Source organism: Typopeltis vanoorti, chromosome 9 (genome assembly GCF_054136105.1).
Source record: "Typopeltis vanoorti isolate ZY-2024b chromosome 9, IOZ_Tvanoo_1.0, whole genome shotgun sequence".
Taxonomy (NCBI): Eukaryota; Metazoa; Arthropoda; class Arachnida; order Uropygi; family Thelyphonidae; genus Typopeltis; species Typopeltis vanoorti.
Window position 1 is genome coordinate 38,300,750 of NC_143557.1, and position 15,543 is coordinate 38,316,292.

General features: G+C 33.3%; 1 protein-coding gene across 1 annotated transcript in view; it reads left to right on the forward strand.

Annotated features, from left to right (window-relative positions):
* LOC150102982 (aconitate hydratase, mitochondrial-like) overlaps positions 1 to 15,543 on the forward strand; it is a 451,613-nt gene that overhangs the window by 279,702 nt on the left and 156,368 nt on the right. The window contains exon 13 of the mRNA XM_090398314.1: positions 2,713 to 2,818. Coding sequence (XP_090254440.1) covers positions 2,713 to 2,818 — 106 coding nt within the window. The remainder of the gene's footprint in view (positions 1 to 2,712; positions 2,819 to 15,543) is intronic.

Sequence of the window (15,543 nt, forward strand, 5' to 3'; positions counted from 1 at the left end):
CCTGCTCTAGAGACTAAACATTGAACTTTTCAAGCCGCCTAAGGCTTCCAGTATGTGGGGTAGTAGTAGTCTCACACCAGGCAATGAAATTCTCTCACCTAAAGATAATCACAAACATCCATGTCCATGGTGGGATTAAAACCCATGTTGGTTGGAGAGCAGGTACACTAACCACTTGGCCAACCAGGTCAGCTTCTTCCAATTTCAAGACAAATTCTACAAATAGAAAGAAGGCTTTACAATGGGCTCACCACTGTCAGAGCCTTGATGGAATTATGTTTATGGAATCATTTGTAAAACTGATCCTAGAGACATGCAAATTATTTCCTAAAGTTTGGTTACGATAGCCTGACTCTGTAAAAAAAAATATAATTGTTCATCTTAACAATATTCCTGCTCAGCTTTTAAATCACTGTAGAATTAGAAACTACTTTTAGACACTGTCGTACAGGTCTCTGAACAAAATAAACTTGTTTATTCAGTTTAGAGAAAAATGTACTTAGATCTTTCCAGCAAAAATGCAAATACTCCATTATTCTCATAAGCAATTCTGACTTGGTTGGCCAAGTGGATAGCATTACCCAGGATATAGGTTTGAATTCCATGATAGCATTAATGTTTGTGAAAGGCATTAGGTGGTATATGCTCATCGACTGGTGTAAAACCACCATCTCATTTACTGGATGCCTGGAAATGGCTTGAGAATTCTGTTTGTTCTCTAAGGCAAAGTTTGCAACTCATCTAACCTTTAGCATACCCATGTTACAAATATGCTATAGGTTTACAACATTTTGAGGATGATAGTTGAATTAAAGCCAGTGTCATTTTTTTACAGTAAAATAAAGTTATCATTTAAGATTCATCGGTGCCTCTGGTTACTATTTTATTTGTAACATTTCAAATCTTTTTTTTTTTTTTTTTTTTTTTTTTGAGAAATATATTTGTACTTGAAATATTAAAATATGCACCAGTTAATTTAGTTTTCTCTGCAATATTAAATGTAGTATTCTTTTTCAGATGATTTGGATTATCTGAAATCTGAAGGGTTTTTTTTTTTTTTAATATACTAATTTGCATCTATATATGCTGTGTTAACATGTAGAGAGAATGTTAGTGGAGAGGTGTGAGATAATTTGCCTTGAACAGTTGTGTGTTACCAAATTATACATTTGGTAACACACACATGCAGAATCTGTTGATTGGCTCTTGTGTAGGAGAGACTCAGTCCACATTGCAACGTAGGTATCATTTGGCAACACTGCATTTCAATCTCCTGATTTCAACATATTGTGTTATAATGCATCAACCAATCCTACACAACACCCCTAGGAGCTATTGCATCACTGGCGGATACAATGCAGTTGAGTCATGACATTGTTGTCGTAATATGATGCAATCATTAGTATAAAGCAAAGTCTTGTAGGATGAGCAAGTGTTTGTGCAACTTCCTGGGCTACACTCCCATTTACTTCTGCAGTCATAAGTACTACACAAGTGATCCCTGCTGTGTAAATCCAGCAGTAGTGATAACTCGTACTTGTGTTAATAGTGCAAATAACTTTTGTTAATTTGCACTAAACAGCAATTTCTCACCTTTCTAGTTGCTCTTCCTCATTTTGAAATGCAGGCATAAATACATATTCTAGGTCGGTTGTAAAATCATCCTATAGCACATGTAATTACTAAGCAATGCAAAAAAAACTAGAATTAATTCAACAGTTAAGGATATATTTTAGAAAATGCTTCATGCTAATTAAGTGCAAATTAACAAAAGTTATTTGCAGTATTAACACAAGTAAGATTTATCACTACTGCTGGATTTACACAGCAGGGTTCACTTGTGTAGTACTTATGACTGCAGGTGTAAATGGGAATGTAGCCCAGGAAGTTGCACAAACACTCGCTTATCCTACAAGACTTCGCTTTATACTAATGATTGCATCATATTACGACAGCAATGTCATGACTCATCTGCATTGTATCAGCCAGTGATGCAATAGCTCCTAGGGGTGTTGTGTAGGATTGGTTGATGCATTATGACACAATATGTTGAAATCAGGAGATTGAAATACAGTGTTGCGAAAGGATACCTATGTATGCAATGTGGACTGAGTCTCTCCTACACAAGAGCCAATCAACAGATTTTTTTGCTCATTTTCATGTTCAGCACATCGAAGTTAGTAAAGAATTGCTATTTTCATTTCAGAGGCAAATTGTGTGCTTTCAGTGTATTGACATTTTCTGTATGGTGATTTAATGCTAAAGGGTATAATGATAGTGAGTTGCACATGGCTAAGCCATGTGCTACTCCTGAAAGAAAGGAGATTCTCTAACTTAAGAAAAGAAATCAAGATGGCTACATGACTAGCATTGCCATGGCAATAACACTGCCATGCATGATGAAGCTTATGCTATAATAGTCTAAGAAAAGAAGAGATGCTAGGCATCACCTCGTGCTATACTTTGAAGAAAAAAGAAAGAATTTGGAGCTGGCACCTGAAAGGACAGGGATGGTGATTAAGAGGCTTAATTTGACAATTTTTTTTTTAAATTGCTAATAAATATTAGAGCAGTAAAACATAACTAACAAAAGATTCTATGTAATATTGAAAATTACTGATTTTGTCAAAGCATACACACATCCACACACAGAAAAAAACTCAAGTTTTGTTTTTCAGCACCTTTTAAAGGAAACAATATTTTCATTGACAGCTTGAACCTCATGTTAATGGTCCATTCACTCCTGACCTGGCACATCCAATTTCACAGTTAGGCAAAAAAGCTAAAGAGCATGGTTGGCCATTGGATATTAGAGTAGGTAAGTCTCAAACATGAAATGTTTAATTGAAATCATTTGTGTCCATTTTCATGCTTTTTTTTGGTGGATAAAAGTAAGTGTAATGAGTGATCAGGAAACTATATATTTTCTCAGTATCCCAACTGTGAAATTAGTTAAGATGTACATATCTAAATTGTTGCTAGAGGATTCATTAGTGAATCATTTCATTATATAAATACTAAGGAAGTTACTGTGGGGGAGGGGGAAAGAAGAAACAAGGAATATTAATTATAACAGGTAGAAAGCTTGCAGTGAACACTCTGATAGGAAAATAATGCACAAACATTAAAAGAGAGATTAGTGCAATTGGAAAGTTCATGAACTTGGAAAAATAACTTTCATTTGAAGTAATTAATAAAAATGATTATTTATTTTTTACGAAGTAGTCCTTAAATTTAGTTAGGTAATTATATGCTGCCTGGAGTTTCATTCAGCAACAGCGAACGCAATTATGATCAAATTCCCTGTGTATAATGCTTTTGAAAACTCCTCAAATGATAGTGTTGCTAGTCACTATTTCCACACCTGACATATTGACTAAAAATCTCAGCAGTAGAGACTTGAATCAGTGTGGAATTGCATTGCATAATTTGAAATAATTTTGCATGCAAAAAAGGACTACAGCAAGTGAAATTCATAGAACATTTCCTGTCTATGCATTCTGTTTTTGGAGTCAGCAGCATATAAGTTTTCAAATCTGGACAAGTATTTGCCAGCCAAGTTGGTCGAGTGAATAGTCCATAACACTTGTGCATAACAAAAAAAAAAAAAAAAAGAAAGAATGTGATTCAAATCCTGCTCTAGCATGGTTACTTATGAATGTGTGTAGGTGGTAGATGAATTTCATGGTCCAGTGTGATACTACCACCCTGCTTATCAGAGGCCTGAAGTGACTTGAAAAAGAGTTCATTTTTGGTCTTTGGAGCAAGATTTCTGGATTATATTAATCCCTAGCCCACTCTTGGGACTACTAAGTGGTATTTTTGCAACCTTTTATGAATGGAATTGATTTAACGTAAGGCTTCCTTAATTACCCAAATTTTAAGACAGTTTTTCTCAGACCAACTTCTGCTTAACAGCCACATGCCATCCTATCTTTTTCCCTAAAGAGCACTAGCTAGTACTTGAAAAACATATTTAATTTATTGAACTTGCTTATATTTCATTGGATTTCCAGCTGGCATCGTCACAGCACAAATAACAACTATGAAACACACAGCACTTAATGTGCAGCATGGTTGGCTTTTTCCATTTAATTCTGTGTGAGGTAATGTTAAGAGCATGGTTTTCCAGTTCTGACTTGACATGCAGATAATCATGGATGTTAATAGATCTACTAGTCTACCCAAAGTAGGCTAAGCTGCAGGCATAAAAACTTTATATAACTCATGATATGCAAGAGGTTGATGCTTATCCTTAGGGGAATAGGTGAGGTTTCTGGTTGGATGTGTACAGAGCCATACTGGCACATTTCCTGGACAGAACCTGAGTGCTCCAGGACCTCCTTTACAACATGACAAAAACAATCAATATATATACAAAAAACTTTTATTACATTTATTAAAAAAAAAAAAAAACTTATGCTAAGTAAAGACACTACAAATATTTTTTCCTAGACTTCTCTTTTGTAAATGCATTAATAATATAATCATAATTAAAAATTATTCACATCGTTTTCAATAAATAATAGTGATAAATTTGATATTTTAATGCAAAAAGTTTCGTAAATAAACAGAAGATAAATGTTACCATCATGGACACAAAAAATATATGAAAATAAATAGTATTTGGTATTTGTATTCTTGTTTTTTAAATAAGAGCATATGATCTATTTAAATATTGACCTGAAGCAATGACATCCTTTTTTCTGAGCTATGTGTGTGTGTGTGTGTGTGTGTGTGTGTGTATTCCTCAGCTTCTACTCGGTTGTTATGGTACATTTTAAAAAAATAAATATTTAATGACTTTAAACCAAGATAAAATATAAGTTTTAATGAAAATGATACAACTAGTTTCAGCCTTTTACAGCCTTCATCAGGTATACACTAAAGGTAGAACACAATAATAAAAATTGAAGTTACAAAAAACTGAGAATTACAGGCAAAAAATGCAATACATAGAAAAACTTGAAAAATACAACGTTTTCTACACAGAAAATGTTGTATTTTTCAAGTTGTTCTATCTAACGCGCTATTGTTTGTTGCATGCATGCTTGCAAGTTCTCGTGAACACCAGTATTGAACGACTGCAGCATGGCTATCAGGGATGTTGTAACTCAAATTGCTGTTCAAATGTTCAGGATTAAGGAGGATTTCCCTGGATTCCACGATTTTCCTTTCAAACTCATCACTGCAGCGAAATATGTTTTCGGATTTATCCCAGCAAACTGAGTGACTCTGTAGATCATCATGAGGATTGTTTGAGAAAAGAGCATGACTGGATAGCACAGATGCATGTGATCTTTTATAGATGTCTCTCTTATGCTCCTCTATACATAGTTCAATAGATTTGTTAGTCAGTCCAAAATAAGGAATATTACAGTCGCACATTAACTTGTATACACCTGGATATTTCAGGTTGTGATGAATAGGCTTCGGATGGCTTATAAGAGAACAGACTTTATGGAGTGTAGTGAAAAACGTCCTGATGTTGTATTTTTTAAGGACTTTAGCCAATTTATTGGAGACTGAACTAATGTAAGGGATTGAGATGCTACCTTTAAAATCAGTAGTTTCCATAGTACACTGCCTAGGCGGATCCAGAAGAAATTTCTTAATCGTGTTTTCAGAATATCCATTTTGTTTAAAGATAAGAGAAAGGTGATTAATTTCTTTTTGGAGCTTATCTGGTTCATTTAAAAGAGAGTGTGCTCTGTGTCCTAAGGTAGAAATAATTTCGAGCTTTTGTGGTGGAAAGTGATGAGACTGACAGTGCAGATATCTGTTAGTATGAGTGGGTTTTCTGTATATAATGATTTTAAATCTATCAGACTCTCAGGGGACCCAGTAACCCCTAGAGAGCGCGTCCCCTGAGTAGCGGATAGGGGAGCCCACCATGTGTGTGTGTGTACATGCGCGTGCGTGTGTGTGTATATATATATATGGTGGGGTGGTCCGAATATACTGAATAAGGACTCGTGGATCAACAGGGCCATAAGGGGCAATCATCTTGATTATAAGGGAAGCGGCACTCCCATGGACCCCTAGCTGGATCTATCCTCTCCTTCTTCTACTTTGAGGAAGACCCACTTACTTTAATCTTTCCTATAAGGCCTTATCAGCCAACTCTTCTTACTTTATGACCCTTATGCTATTAGAGTACTCAAGGGCCATGGGATCTTTTCATTTCTGGCCTTACAACTATGTCCTCTCTATAAATCTTACTATATTTCTTCTATAATCTACCCTTTCCCCTTCAATATACCCAATTCCTCCTATGGGTTTAAATTCGGAAGAAGGCGAGTTCAGAAGCCTTAAGGTAGCAGCCCTACCACTGAACTATTCCATCATCAGGCTAGTCCCCTGACATGGAGAACATAACCATACTTGTAAGCTGACAGAAAAAGATAATCGGATTGAATCTATGGGAAATGACCCTGGAATGGAAAAGGGAAAACAAAAATGGAAACGACAAAATATAATACACCTAGCAAACTGGAATGTAAGAGGAATAGCATATAAAGAAATAGAATTAGACCAGTTATTAAATGAAAGAAATTTTAAAATAGTAGTAATAACTGAAACAAAAAAGAAATTAAAAGGAACTATGAGAACTGAAAATTTTAATGTGATATACAGTGGAGTCGACAAGACCAAAGAGCACAAGCAGGAGTCATGATTTGGATTCATAACTCCCTTTCAAAACAGTTAAAACATTATAAATTATGGAATGAAAGAATAATAGAAGCTAGAATATAAATAGATAGAGGCTATTTAACAATAATTGGTTTATATGCCCCAGAAGAAGGAAGAGAACAGGATAATATTGATTTTTATAATCAGCTACAAAACATATATAATAAAATAAATAAAAATGATTACATAATTTTAGCAGGAGACTTAAATGCAAGAATTGGAAACACGAAAATTAATAATAATATAGGAATACATGGAGAACACACTCTAAACAGAAATTGTAAAAAATTGATTGACTTTGTAGTTTATAATAACCTAAAAATAATGAATTCCTTCTATAAACATAAAGACATACATAAATATACTTGGGCAGCAATAGGATGGAAATCAATATTAGATTACTTCATATTAAATGAAAAGACATCAAAATTTTCACTACATGTTAGAGTTCACAGAGGATATGAAATAAGCAGTGACCACTTCCTTGTTAAAATAAAATTAAGATTACCACCTAAATGGCTACAAGTAACAAGAACAGAAAGAAAAATTGAAACATTTGTTTATAAAACTAGACTATTGAATGACACAAATGTACAATGGCTATATGAACAAAGAATTAACCAGTATGGAGATAAAATAAAACAAAATGAAGAAATAGAAATAGAATGGCTTAATATAAAAATGATACTAAATGCAGCAGCAAATGAAAGCTTAGGAAAGACCAAAAAATTCAATAAAAGAAAAAAACTGAAGATCTGGAATGATACAATCAAAGAAATAATCAAAAAGAAAAAAGAAGCCTATCACAAATCGTTAAGCAGTAAAAGATTAGAAGATGAAATAGAATATAAAAGAATAAGAGCCATAGCTAAAAGAGAAGTCAGAAAAAGACATAGAGAATCATGGAATAAATTTGTTTCTAATTTAGAACATGATTTATATAAAATAAGACCCAATGTATATAAGATTTTGAAACACCTAAATGCAGATACCAAAGAAAACATAAAATTAAACATTGAATTGAAATTAGAAGAATTTCTAAATTACTACACAGAATTGTGGACAGACAAATATTTTAAAAAAGACAACTGGCAAACAATTAATGAAAAGGAAATAACTGAAGAAGAATTAGAAATCAGCCTGAAAGAAACAAGGAACGGAAAATCACCTGGAGAAGATAAGCTAGGTTCTGAACTATATAAATACGCAGGAACAAGATTCAAAGGAAGACTCTTATTATTTTTAAATAAAATTTACTCAACTGGTATCCCCCCAATAGAATGGAAAAAAGCAATTGTGATTCCTATCTTTAAGATAGGTAATAGAGATGACCCTAAAAGCTATAGAGGTATCAGTATACTAAATTCATGTTACAAAATATACAGCAGAATCTTAAATAACAAACTGAAATATTCCGAAAACTTTATTCTAGAGGTACAAAATGGATTTAGAAAAGGACGATCATGTATAGACCCAGCCTTCTGCCTAAAATTAATAATAGAGAAAAGAAGAGAATATAATTTAGAAACACATATTGCATTTATTGACTTTGAAAAAGCATTTGACAAAGTTAAAAGAAACATATTATTTAACATATTAAAAGAAAGACAAATACCAAATAATATCCTAAAAGCTGTCACAAGTATATATGAAAATAATCAAATACAAATAAGATTAAATCATGAGCTATCATATGCAAGAGAGATAAACCAAGGGGTCCGACAGGGATGTCCCCTCTCAGCAACTCTTTTTAATATATACTTAAATGAAATAATAATAAAATGGAGTAAAAATTTACATCAAGGAATTAAACTTTCACCTACAGTTAACTTAAACACTCTCCTCTTTGCAGACGACCAAATAATAATTACAAATTCTGAAGATAACTTACAGAAAGCTATTTTAAATCTAAATGAGATATCCAAAGATTATGGTATGATAATATCAATGGAAAAATCAAAAACTATGGCCTTTAAAGGACAAGATCCAGCAAGAACTAAAATAGTATTAGATGACAAGATCTTAGAACAGGTGAATTCATTTAACTACCTAGGATGTATGATCACTTATGAAAATGAAAAAGATATAAACATAAAAATTGCAAAATATTTAAAAATAACAGGAGTAATTAACTCTATATTTAAACCAAACCTAGTTCAAAAACAAACCAGACTAAAAGTATACAATACATTAGCCCTACCAGTCTTAATGTATGGAAGCGAAATCTGGACAATAAAACAAAAATACAAACAAAGATTAACAACAGCAGAAATGAAGTTTATGAGAAAAACTGCAAAGTATACCCTATTTGATCACAAAAGAAACGAAGATATTATGAAAGAATTAAACCAAGAACTAGTGATTGAAAAAATTAAAAAATATAAACATAGATGGATGGAATACGTTCAAAGAATGAAAACAGAAAGATTACCAAAACAAGCCTTAAAGTACAAGCCATTAGGAAAATGAAAACCAGGACGTCCTCTTAAACGATTCAATGATGACTTCTAAGGCCGGAACAGGCCATACTAGGCCTAAATCCTTGATACATATGATGATGATGATGAAATCTATCAGAGCATCGTGTAAGAATTATATCCAGGAATGGAAGGCAGTTATTTCGTTCTAGTTCGGCAGTGAATTTTATATTAGAATGCTGGTTGTTAAGATGATGAAGAAAATCCATGAGAGATGTGGGTCCGTGACTCCATATAATGAAAATGTCATCAACATAACATCTCCAAAGTTTCGGCTTAAGTGAGAAGGACGATATTGCTTTCATTTCAAAAATCTTCCAGGAAAATGTTTGCTAGAACCAGGGATAAAGGGTTGCCCATTGCTAGGCCTTGGTTTTGTTTGTAAATGGAGTCTCTATATCTGAAGTAGCCAGATTGAATACAGTGCTTTAATAAAGCAAATATTTTTTTAGACAATTTGTCCTTTAGTAATGTTAATACCTTCTGAGTAGGGACGTTAGTAAATAATGAGATAATGTCAAAACTTGCTATGATATCATTTTCGCTGATTGAAATATTTTTGATATGAGAAACGAAGTCTGTTGTGTTTTTTGACGAACGATGAAGATTTATTAAGAAACACTTGAGGTATTCTGCAAGATGTTTCGAAAGCTTATAAGTAGGACCATCAATCCCTTCCACAATTGGGCGAAGAGGAGTGTTTTCCTTGTGGATCTTCAGAACTCCATAAATGCATGGTATAAGAGGGTGTAGAGAGCGTAAAGAAAGGCGAATATTGTGAGGAAGTTCAATTGTAGTCTTTAACCGATTGTTTGTGTAGTTTTGTAGTTCCCTTGTTGGATCATCCTGAAGAATTGAATATGTAATGTTGTCTTCAAGCCATTGAAGCATTTTATTGTGGTAATCTTCAGAGTTGAGGACGACTGTGGCATTGCCTTTATCTGCAGGTAAAATAATGATGTTTTTGTTCTTTTTAAGATTCTTTAAGGCCTGTCTTTCGGCAAGAGAAAGATTATCTCTTGGAGGTTTGGCATTATTGATAATGAAGATCAATTCAATATGGAGAAGTTTTGATTAGGAATAAGTGAACTGGCTTTTTCTATTTTAGTAAATAGAGATTCTTTTTGAATAAACTTAGGTGAGGGAATGAAATTTAGACCTTTGCTTAGAATATCTTTTTCTGCAACTGTTAAAACATGTGACGAATTGTTTACTACAACTGCGTCAGGATTAAGACAGGCTTTAGTAGGAACAGATGTATTTTGTACTCTCTTAAGAATCTCAAACTTCTTGATAAGATTAAGCTTATTATTATTTTGTATCTGTGTTGCTTGCGCTTCACTGTTAAAGATAAAATCATGAAAATTATCATTATCCATAACCTCTCCAAGTTTTTTAGTTAAAGACCTTTTTTACGTTGAACAAAAATGCAAGACAACATTTTGTATCTGCGATTCTTTTGCTGAGAAGATCTAACTTTGCTGTACAATAAATTCTTTTAGTGTGTTCTATTGTTATTTTTCCCTAAATTTTTCTCACTTAAGCCAAAATTTTGGAGATGTTATGTTGACGACATCTTCATTATATGGAGTCACGGACCCACATCTCTCATGGATTTTCTTCATCTTAACAACCAGCATTCTAATATAAAATTCACTGCCGAACTAGAACGAAATAACTGCCTTCCATTCCTGGATATAATTCTTACACGATGCTCTGATAGATTTAAAATCATTATATACAAAAAACCCACTCATACTAACAGATATCTGCACTGTCAGTCTCATCACTTTCCACCACAAAAGCTCGGAATTATTTCTACCTTAGGACACAGAGCACACTCTCTTTTAAATGAACCAGATGAGCTCCATAAAGAAATGAATCCCCTTTCTCTTATCTTTAAACAAAATGGATATTCTGAAAACACGATTAAGAAATTTCTTCTGGATCCTCCTAGGCAGTGTACTATGGAAACTACTGATTTTAAAGGTAGCATCTCAATCCTTTACATTAGTTCAGTCTCCAATAAATTGGCTAAAGTCCTTAAAAAATACAACATCAGGACGTTTTCACTAACTCCCTAAAGTCCGTTCTCTTATAAGCCATCTGAAGCCTATTCATCACAACCTGAAATATCCATCAGGAATACATCTATAGCCTAAATGCCGAGGCATCTCTAACTGACATCAAAAGAAATTATAAAAAAACATTGAAGAAAATAGGACTGAGAATCAACAGGTTAGTTTTCCTAAAACAGTGTAAATTCAATCAAGTTTTTCCTAATTTCATATTGTTTCAGGAAAAAATAACAACAGAACGCAGTAAAAGAATTTAACTTCAATCAAAGTTAGATCTTCTCAGCGAAAGAATCTCAAATACAAAACACTGTCTTGCATTTTTGTTCAATGTAAAAAAGGTCTTTAACTCAAAAACTTGGAGAGGTTATGGATAATGATAATTTTAATGATTTTATCTTTAACAGTGAAGCGCAAGCAACATGGATACAAAATAATAATAATCTTAATCTTATCAAGAAGTTTGAGATTCTTAAGAGAGTACAAAACACATCTGTTCCTACTAAAGCCTGTATTAATCCTGACAAAGTTGTAGTAAACAATTCATCACATGTTTTAACAGTTGCAGAAAAAGATATTCTAAGCAAAGGACTAAATATTATTTCCTCACCTAAGTTTATTCTAAAAGAATCTCTACTTATTAAAATAGAAAAAGCCAATTCACTTATTCCTAATCATTTGGCAAACTTCTCCATATTGAATCCATCTATTTTAGAGTTTTTGTCTTTTTTTTTTTTTTTTTTGATGTACCGTAAAGTTAACAGTTAGGATAGTTTGCTGTGATCTTGTGTGTTGGTTGCAGGCGGTGAACATGTAGTATTATGTGTATTTGTAGGGACTGTACTAGTCATCTAAAAGGTTTTGTGCTGGTTGAATAGCCTAGCCCTGGCTCTGTGTGTGTAATCTTGATGATGCTATATATGTTATGTTTGGATGAGTGATGTTATGGTTGCTTATTTAAGTAACCTGCTTGTGTATGTGTAAGTTTCCTAGGAAAATGACAGACTCAATGATATAATCACAAGAAAGATATTTATTTAACCAAATATTTCGGTCTGGAAATAGCAGACCATCGTCGGTGGTATTACAAGAACAGTTTAAAAAATATACAGGCTAGAATACTAACAATAGATCGTTGAAATTAGAACATGCCGCGTGATGTTATATCACTAAGTATGAAACGAAATATTTTGAAGTAGAAACATGATTGAATTTGCTATTAAAAAAAAAAAAAAAAAAAAATTAATGAGTAATCTTGATTAGGCTTTCCCAGATTTTTGATATAGATATGCAGTCATTACGATTCAGGTTGGGATTGATGGAACATCAATCATCCATTCTTCACAATAAACCTGAAAAGTCTGGTTTGGCTCAACACGGGATTGAAACTGACCACAGCATCCTTTGGTCCAAGACGTGCCTCTTACATAGATCCCGTTACAGGTTCGAACGTTTGTTCAAGGAAAGCGTGGAGGCCTTGCTCCATCATCCCAACCTGAATCGTAATGACTGCATATCTATATCAAAAATCTGGGAAAGCCTAATCAAGATTACTCATTAATTTTTTTTTTTTTTTTTTTTTTTTTTTTTTTTTTTTTTTTTTTTTTTAATAGCAAATTCAATCATGTTTCTACTTCAAAATATTTCGTTTCATACTTAGTGATATAACATCACGCGGCATGTTCTAATTTCAACGATCTATTGTTAGTATTCTAGCTTGTATATTTTTTAAACTGTTCTTGTAATACCACCGACGATGGTCTGCTATTTCCAGACCGAAATATTTGGTTAAATAAATATCTTTCTTGTGATTACGTGATTATATCATTCAGTCTTATGTCGCAAGTATCCTTAAAACAACAATGACAGACTCACTCATCTAGCAAACTACTGAAAAGTCCCAACCAGATCTCTGTAAACACAATGCTGTTCTAAACAGAATTCACCCTAGCAGATTATTCACTGTAAGTTCGCTATAGTGAATTGATATTTTAATGGTACATTATGTTCTTTACTTTATATCTAAATAGAGGTTATTTATGAATACAGAATTTTTTAATGTAAATTTTTAAGCATCGATAGATTTGTGGAGCTAATGGTTGCTAAGATCCCAAGATAGCTGGAATTTAAGAACCATTGAATTAGCATCCTTGACTATGAATAAAGAAGAATATAGCAGAGTATTATAGTGCAGTATTATAAATCTTGAGCTGAGCAGTTATAATAGTACTAACTACAATCTTATACTCTGTGTGAGAAGAGGAGAGGAAATAGCACTTTGTTACTGCCTTTGTAAACTTTGTCTGTATACTTCTACTAATTATATATTATATTGCCAGAAGTATTAGAAAATCCCAACAAAAATACCTTATGCGCATAGAACATGCAAACAGAGCTTATGTAAATAAGGTAATGACTTTCTTGGAAGATGATAAATGGTTATCACATCCGACTGAACTGAAATTACATGCCTCTATCATACAGTAGTCTGCTATGGTTTGATTTGGGATATGATTTCTATGTGCACAGAACATGCAAATAGAGCTTAAGTAAATAAGGTCTATTTGCATGCTTGAACTAGCTTGAAGCTTGTAAATAAGGTAAATGACTTTCTTGGATGTGTAAATGGTTGTTGTCACATCCAGCTGAACTGAAATTACATCCTCTATCATATAGCAGTCTGCTATGGCTTGATTTGGTGAGACCAGCATGCTTCTAATAGACAAAGGAGTTCTAAACCTAGCTTGAAGCTTGTACCTGAAGGTGAATATCAGTGATAGCACTCAAAACACATGAAGAATGGAGGCTATTTACCTCTGAAACTTCAAAGAGGTGTGTGAACAGTTGTTGAAAGTTTTTTCACTTGGTTATAAATTAAGGTAAAGATGCCAAGAAATTATTTTCTTGTTTAATCCTTTATCCAAGTGTAAGCATACAAAGTTAGCACATGAATTATTTTCACGGCTAGACTACTTGCATATAGAGGCTAATGACTTATTAATTCCCTTAATATTCCATAATGCACGATCAGTGGGAGCCAGAAGATGTAGTAAGGTTGAAGTAATGCAGAAATCATATAGAAGTTGACTCATATGGAAGATGAAACCTCAGTAAAGGTCAAAATCAGTTTTAAGTAGTGGCTGACCCCATAATGCATAACATCACAGCCGAAAGGATGTGTGCTATGCATTATGGGATACTAAGGTAATTAATGTTAAGTTATTACCCTCTGTATACAAGTAAAGATATATATAAGCCTCAGTATAAAGGTGAAGATAATTCACGTTGTATAAAGGATTAAACAAGAATATAATTTCTTGGCTTCTTTAATTTAAGGTATATAAAAAATTTGTTGTATAGACAGAATGCTATGACACAACCAAAAGATGGATCTACACCTTAATAAAAATATATTGTTTTGAACTTTCTCCATATTTCTTACTTTTTCAATACCTTTCACACCATCTTTATCACAAAACATAGCAGAAATACTGGCAATCAAATTCAGTTTAGAACAATTTCAGACTATATTGTATATTAACAGCTATTAATTGCTAAGCATGTTTTTTTTTTTACTTTATTTTAAGTCGTAATGCAGTAATATTTATTCTTCAAAGCCAGCCTCAGATTCAAACTGATTGATGAATCTATCAGTCTGTTTTTCTCATTATAATTCCATACTTATTGACAAATTATGGGGTGCTTGAGGGTTAAAGCTTTATAACTGAGAGGAGACCTCCACATCGCCTTTAAAAGAATGCAGAAAACCGACCAGGGCTGCTTTTGACCTAATGTCCAATCCTCACCTTCTTGTGGTGCACCTTGTTAGGTATCTACTTGGATACTGAATGAACAAAGATGGGCTGCCAGTTTGGGATTTAGCCAACTAAATTGTATTCTTATTGGCTTAGACCAAAATATAAAAATGATAGTATAACATGACAGAATTTCATTCTGCGTGGGGCATCGCCCGGTTAAACAAGGCCTCTGTCGTTTTCGCCAGGGACCCAGGCCAAACAACTAAAGTCAGTTACTGGAACAAATCCTGAAAGACACCGCAAATCGTCACCAGAGTTCAAGATCAGTACTATCAACATAAGAAGCCTGAATGGCAAAGAAATGAAGCTAGCTGAGGAATTAGATAAGTACCAGATCAACATAATAGGGGTGACTGAAATAAAAAAGACAAAATCCAGCGAGATTTTTCTGAGCAATAAATATCCAGGCAATGGCAATCATGAAAAAGAAGTTGTAGCTATAGTATTGAATACAAAATACGAGGCTAATCTTCTTGAATG